General features: G+C 40.8%; 1 protein-coding gene across 1 annotated transcript in view; it reads left to right on the top strand.

Annotated features, from left to right (window-relative positions):
* The first annotated feature begins 19 nt into the window (after positions 1-19).
* The window catches only part of cpsf3 (cleavage and polyadenylation specific factor 3), a 32,564-nt gene continuing 25,636 nt past the window's right edge, over positions 20-6,947 (top strand). Inside the window, exons 1-6 of the mRNA XM_078541638.1 lie at positions 20-132; positions 1,126-1,189; positions 1,712-1,809; positions 4,178-4,306; positions 5,073-5,250; positions 5,882-5,971. Of these exons, the coding sequence (XP_078397764.1) occupies positions 62-132; positions 1,126-1,189; positions 1,712-1,809; positions 4,178-4,306; positions 5,073-5,250; positions 5,882-5,971 (630 nt within the window). The 5' untranslated portion in view covers positions 20-61. The remainder of the gene's footprint in view (positions 133-1,125; positions 1,190-1,711; positions 1,810-4,177; positions 4,307-5,072; positions 5,251-5,881; positions 5,972-6,947) is intronic.

Genomic DNA, 6,947 nt, shown 5'->3' with positions numbered 1-6,947 from the left:
CGGTTTCCAGCCGGAGCCATTTGGTGTTGGCACCGGAAGTGTCGCCGGCGCTGAGCCAGACATGGCGGCCAAACGGAAAGCGGAGATTTCCGTGCCGGCGGAGGAGAGCGACCAGTTACTGATCCGCCCGCTGTGAGTCCCCGACCCGAGCCCTCTCCCCCACACCCGGGACATCGGAATAAGAAGCTGCAGCCGCGACTGTCAGTCACGGCCGCCACCGAGCGGGGGGTGGCTTCAGGAGCCCAGGGACTGAAACCCAGCCCCGGATAACCCCACACCCCCCGCCCCAACCGACCCCCAGATAACCCCCCAACTGAGACCCCACCCCAACCGACCCCCAGATAACCCCCCAACTGAGACCCCACCCCAACCGACCCCCAGATAACCCCCCAACCGAGACCCCACCCCAACCGACCCCCAGATAACCCCCCAACTGAGACCCCACCCCCACCCTCACCCTCTCACTGAAACCCACCCACCCCCACCGAGAACCCCTCCCACCTCCCCTCTCCCAACTGCAACACTCCCCAATTGAGAACCCACCCACCGAGGTGTCCCCAAGCCCTCAGAGACCTCCTTTCCACCCACTGAGAGAACCCCCACCCACTGAATGACACCCATTGAGAGAACCCCCCTGCCCCCCAAACTACCAAATCTTCCTCAACCCACCTAGATGCCCCTCACCCCCATTAAGTCTCCCACCCACTGACCAACAGAGGCCACCCAGCCACTTAGTCTCTCCCCCCCTGCCTGTTTTTCCATCCAGTCACCCCTGTCCTCCCTTTAAGGCCATCTCAAGTCCCAGTACCTTTTCAGAAACCTCTGCTTGCCACCTCCCTGTCAGGTCACAGCTGAGACCTTAAGAGCCCTTATTTGAGGAAACTGCAGATTGGACATAATCCATCACTCAGTCACCTTGAACATTGGAGTCATCTGCAGCAGCACTTTTTAGAACAAACCACTGTGGCAGTGATGGCAAAATTCAAGCTTCAATTTTGACCCAGTGACCTATTAAGTCATCTGAATGTGTTTTTATTTATAGGTTTTTTTTAATTTATGCAGTAGAAAGTGTTGCTTTTCATTGCATAGATTTGAGAACTAATTGTTTTTATGGACTGTTAACAGAGGAGCTGGACAAGAGGTGGGAAGATCATGCATCATTGTGGAATTCAAAGGAAGGAAAATCATGGTATGATAACTGTAAACATGCATATTTAGCTTCAGGATCACCAGTTGTCTTAAGTTATTGGTTGTCAATAGAAAAAATATTGATCAGCTGGCAAAAATTAAACAATTGCAACTTTTACTTGGACATTTTTGCTTAGATTTGTAAAGAACCTATGCAAGAAAATTCTTGCAAGCCTACTCTAGTATACACCTGTTAATTATGGTACATGTTGATTGAAAAAATTGACTTTCAGACTGGTTTCTATTAACTGTGATTAATAAGGGACTGGAGCAAGAATAGTTTGGCTGCTGATGAATACATCAGACTGACTTAATGGTTTAATCAGACACTAGCCAGTTAACCAGCACCTCTATGATGAATAAACAACTAAATACAAGCTTGAAATGGTGGCAATATGGTTTAATTAAGGAGATTTGTTTTATATAAGGTTACAGTTTGTGTTATGTGTCTACATAATTACACATTAACATGTTGAAATGGATGCCTTTTGATTTTTCTTCACCTGAATTTCATTTTGTGCAGTTGGATTGTGGGATCCACCCTGGGCTTGAGGGAATGGATGCACTCCCGTACATTGATTTAATTGATCCTGCAGAGATAGACCTTCTCCTTATCAGTCAGTAAGTAAAATTGCTTCCACTCTCAAAGTTTTGAAATTACAAAATGGATTCAAAAAGAGAATTCCAGCAAACATTATGTTTTCCCTGACCCAATCATGATATTCAGTTGAATTACTTTGAGGAGAATTTTTTTCTCTGAGGGTCGTTTTGGAACTCTGTTCCTTAAAAGGCAGTGGAAGCAGGGTCTTTGAATGTTTTTAAAGCAGAGCTAGATAGATTCTTGAGTAACAAGGGGGTGAAAGGTTTTTGTGGATAGGTGTGAATGTGGAGTTGAGGTTACAATCAGATCAGCCATGATCTTATTGAATAGGGACCAAGTGGCCTACTACTCCATGTTCATATGCAGTTGAATAACATTGACTCCAATGCAAATACTGTACATAATCAGTTTGTTAAACAGGCCACTGAAGTTCAGGGCTTGTGAGAGCTAGTTCGTTGGGATTCAGCTATTACAGAAATGCAGTTGATCTTTACACACGTTTTAAACAAAAAACCTTGTGGCTATTGTTCACAGTAACAAAGGACCAGGAGTAGGCTATTCAGCCCCTTGAGGCTGTTCTCCCATTTGGTTAGATCATTGCTGATCTGCACCTCAACTCAGTTTTCCTGTCTTTGTTCCATATCTCATGATACCTTTCTGAACGTGGCTCTATCAATTCTCAGCCTTGAAGATTTAAACTGACCAAATCCGTGATTTTTGGGGGAGCAGGTTCCTTATTTCTATTTCCCTTTGTGCGGAAAAAGTGCTTCCTGATTTCTCTCCTAAATAGCTTGACTTTAAGATTATGCCCCCTTGCTGTGGAAAATAGTTTCTCTGCATTTACCTTATTGATTCCCTACATAAAGGAAAAAAGGAAGAATCATCTTTTGAAGACCTTGATCATAGCATCCCTCACCCTTCTAAACTCTGAAAATATAAAAAACCAGTTAACGCAACCTGTCATCATAATTTCAGCTTTTAAACCTTGTTGTCATTCTGGTGAGTCTGCACTGTATTGCATCCAAGGTCAGTGCCATCTTTCTTGAGGTTCAGTGTTCAAAACTGAGTGAAGCACTCCATGTAGGGTCTGACCAAAGCATCACCTTTTCACTTTTATATTCCAAACCCTTTGAGATAATCGCAATTAGCCTTTTTGTTTATTTTTTGTACCCATAAACTAGCCTTTAGAGAGTTGCGTACATGGGTATCTAAATCACTTTGTTCCTTTGCAGCTCCTGGTCTCTCTCCATTTTCCAATTTGTTTGTCTCAGATCCAACTGGATGATCTCACACTTACCACTCTGAACTGTGCCATAGTTTTGCCCACTAACTTACTCTGTGTCCCTTTTGTAACTTCCTCCTCTTAACAACACAGCTTACTGTGCCCCCTAACTTAGTTTCAATTTCAAACTTAGATGTACAGTTCTATATTCTTTAACCCAAATCTTTGATATATATGGTGATCCCTGGGCAGCACCACTTGCCACATGTTGCCAATCAGAGCTTTATCTTACTCTATGTCTTCACTTCCTAACCAATGATACTACCAATTTGGTGCATTCTGATTTTTGGTAATAATCCCTTTTCAAATGCCATCTGGAAGTGTACCTATGACTCTTAGCAATCCTGACAGGCTTAATGAGCTAGAGCTTTATACTTAAGAGAAGTGTAGGCTTGGCGGCAACTTGATTGAGGTATATAAGGTAATGATGAGACTAGATTGAATTTACAAGGATAAGTTATTTCAACTGGATAGGGTGGACCTAACCAGGAGGCACACTAACAAATTCTATAAGGGCAGGGCTAGGTTGGTAGTTGTGAAATTCTTCTTTTCCAAATGAATAATAGACCTGTGAACAGCTTGTTGCCTCGTGTGGTGAAAGTTGATTCACTGTTTTCCTTCAAGACTAGAGTTGGACCTGTTTCTGTCAGGGACAGAGATCACACATACAAGAAGTAGGTACCATGTAGTATAAACCAGAGTCAATGTGATCTCTTGGACCACTTTTGATCACCTAAAAGGGCAAGAGCAGCTTGTCCCAGATCTTCCTCCATAATTGGCCTAGGTGAAATTACAACTTTATGGGCCTGGCTATATGCATCAGTTGGTCTTTTCCTGTTCAATATTTTTGAATGTGTGTTTGTTCCTTAAGCTGTGTTAGTCTCAGAGCTCCATACCACTGGAAGTATTTTACTATGTGTATTCTAAACATTTTAGAAGAGTTAGTGACATGAGTGATATAAGAAGTAAGATATATCTTTGTTAAAGTAAATATGTATGTAGCTTGATTCATGATTTGAAGCAATAACTATTTTGCAAGGAGAAACTATATATGTGGCTGTGTTTGTACATGTGTAAATTTTCTGTTTTAATTCTATCTCCAACAGTTTCCATTTAGATCACTGTGGTGCACTTCCATGGTTCCTGCAAAAGACCAGCTTTAAAGGCAGAACTTTTATGACCCATGCTACAAAAGCTATATATCGCTGGCTACTGTCTGATTATGTCAAGGTCAGGTGAGTGGAAGCCTGTGTATTTCACATTTAATGTTATTCTTAGTACTAAATGAATCATACTTTAGCCAAACTTCCTCTCTGCAGTATTAATTTTTCAGCTGCCATTGCTGACATAAGCCCATAATTCCTGAAATAAGGACAACTTCTTTACATCACTACATCCCAAAATCCTCTTGTATAACATAATGAAGATTGAAATTAGAATCTGTACAGACCATCTCCTTTTCCAATTGGATTTTTGCTGAAACAAATTGCTCCGTCCTTGTCTTCTAGAACACCCTGTGTTTTTTATCACTTTGCAGAAAAAAGGATATTTATGAATTTGGATACCAAATCCTTAAAAGCCTGGTCTTTTTAATTTGATCACATTGGCACTTTTTGAGGTGTGTATTTAGCTCTTGATTTGCGGGTGCATGAGTTTGTTCTGCGGGCACTGCTAATGATTGTTGGAAAGATTTTGAACATCGGGGGCATGAAAAGCCAATCGCAGTTCCATCCTCTACTGACATCCGCAAAGTTTGGCTGCTGGATGAATGTATTACCCTAATGCTGCTGCAGCTGAACTCTGCACAAACTGGCTCTCTGACCTGGAATTTCTTGGGAGTGTATAGCTCAGTACAGCAAAGTAATGCACCCACTTCCAGGATTTAGAGTTCATGAAACGCATTGCAGAGTTTCATTTTTAAGCTTTGTTTTAATTCATATGAGCTCTTTATAATACAATAGATCCATTGGTTCTTAACATGCATTTTATTTGTACATTAAGTAATATCTCAGCAGATGATATGCTGTACACAGAATCGGACCTGGAAGAAAGTATGGATAAGATTGAAACTATCAACTTTCATGAGGTGAAAGAAGTGGCAGGTATCAAGTTCTGGTGTTATCATGCAGGCCACGTTCTGGGAGCAGCCATGTTCATGATTGAAATAGCTGGAGTGAAGGTATGTTAGAAAAAAAAATTGCAAGTGATAACATGTCAAAAATACACAGCAGATATATCAGCTTCTAAAAGAAAAATGATGGCCAAGCATTTCTGATGTGACCCTGTTGTCAGAACCTCAGTCTTATATTGCTTTTTTGTATAATACTTTGTACATGGATTGTCAAGATCAGGTGCTGTCTTCTGGCCAAACTGGAGGGGGGGGTGGGGGCGGGGTGGTGTATAATTTGACCAAGTCAGAGAAACATCAGTGAGGACAGGCAGGGTAGTGGGGGTTGAAATAGTTCCGCTGTCTGAGGGGCATGGCTAATTTTGGTAGAAGTCATTATGGTGTTACCAACATTAGGAAATGCTTGATGTGAAAAACACCTAACTGAGCACTGCCAAAGGTGAAACAGGTATTGCAGATTAATTTGGATGTTTTAAGAATAGGTTCTTCCTTCAGGCCAGATTGACATGGGAGTTTTCAGTGCATCATAAAATAGAATGTTGTGACCAACCTATTATTTTTAATGTATTATAGATTAAGCTCATAATACCTGGTCAGAAATGTTTTTATTATTTCAATGTCTATAAAACTCAGTAACTGTCAATATTGTCTTTTTTTTAAATCACTACTTGCTTCCATGCAGATTTTGTACACTGGAGATTTTTCACGACAAGAGGATAGACACTTAATGGCAGCGGAGATTCCCAGTGTCAGACCTGATATTCTTATAATAGTAGGTTGTTTTTTCTTCTTCATGAAGATTCCAATACAGAAGGTATACAAAACAAAATATAACATCAGTAAGTTTTGCATCTTACTTCTGGCGCACTAAAGTGTATATGTGGGTGCTTAAAAGAGCAAGTAATTTAATAATTTTCAATGCATAGAAGTCATTATTCAATTTTCTTTTATTTAAGTTGTGAAGGACTTGCGCTTCAGGATTTTTTTTCATGACACTGCTATCTGAACAGTTCCGTCAGCCTTTGTCTCTCCTGGAAGAACAGTAATTCTGTAACATTTTTAAAATTTAGGCCTCAAGTATTTTGTGGTTGGTTTGACCATAAAACATTAGGCCAAACTTGCTGGAGCAGATTATCTTTCCTGGTATGCAGTTCTTTACATTCACCCTTCAGCTTAAAAGATATTTTGGGTCCCAACTTGTTAGAAATGCAATGCTGGATTTGGGACCTAGGTGAACCGCAGGACTGATAGTGTATCTCCCTGACCAACGAGATTTAAGGCTTGAGAGTGAAACAGCTGGGGAAAAAGGTGTACAAAGAAAAAAATCTCAAATAAAGATTGGTTTAAGGCAGAAATGAGAAGTAAGAAAAAAATTTAAATTTGAATTTTTTAACATTTCTAACAACAACTTAATACACATAGGAGTGAGATGCCCTTTCTGGGCTGAGTGATTGATTAACATCACAATAATCATCACATCATGAAAAGGTGCATGCTCTATTATGAGCCTTAAATTTCTGCAGAGAGCTTAATGAGGAATTAATGTGAAATGCAGCATGTTCTTAAAAATAATGGAGAAACTCAGGGTGAGATGCTGTTTGTGCAAGGCAAATGGAGAAACGGTATAAATCAACCAGCAAGTTCTAGCGACTCGTAATTCATGTTGTATCTCTCCATCCCCCGAGCCTGGCAACTGTTTTGTGCACTAATAACAGCTTATATCATTAACACGCCTTTATTTTTGCATG

The sequence above is a fragment of the Cetorhinus maximus genome, chromosome 5 (genome assembly GCF_964194155.1).
Source record: "Cetorhinus maximus chromosome 5, sCetMax3.hap1.1, whole genome shotgun sequence".
NCBI classification, from domain to species: domain Eukaryota; kingdom Metazoa; phylum Chordata; class Chondrichthyes; order Lamniformes; family Cetorhinidae; genus Cetorhinus; species Cetorhinus maximus.
Note: the sequence above shows the minus strand (reverse complement) of the source record. Positions and strands in the feature narration are given on the sequence as shown.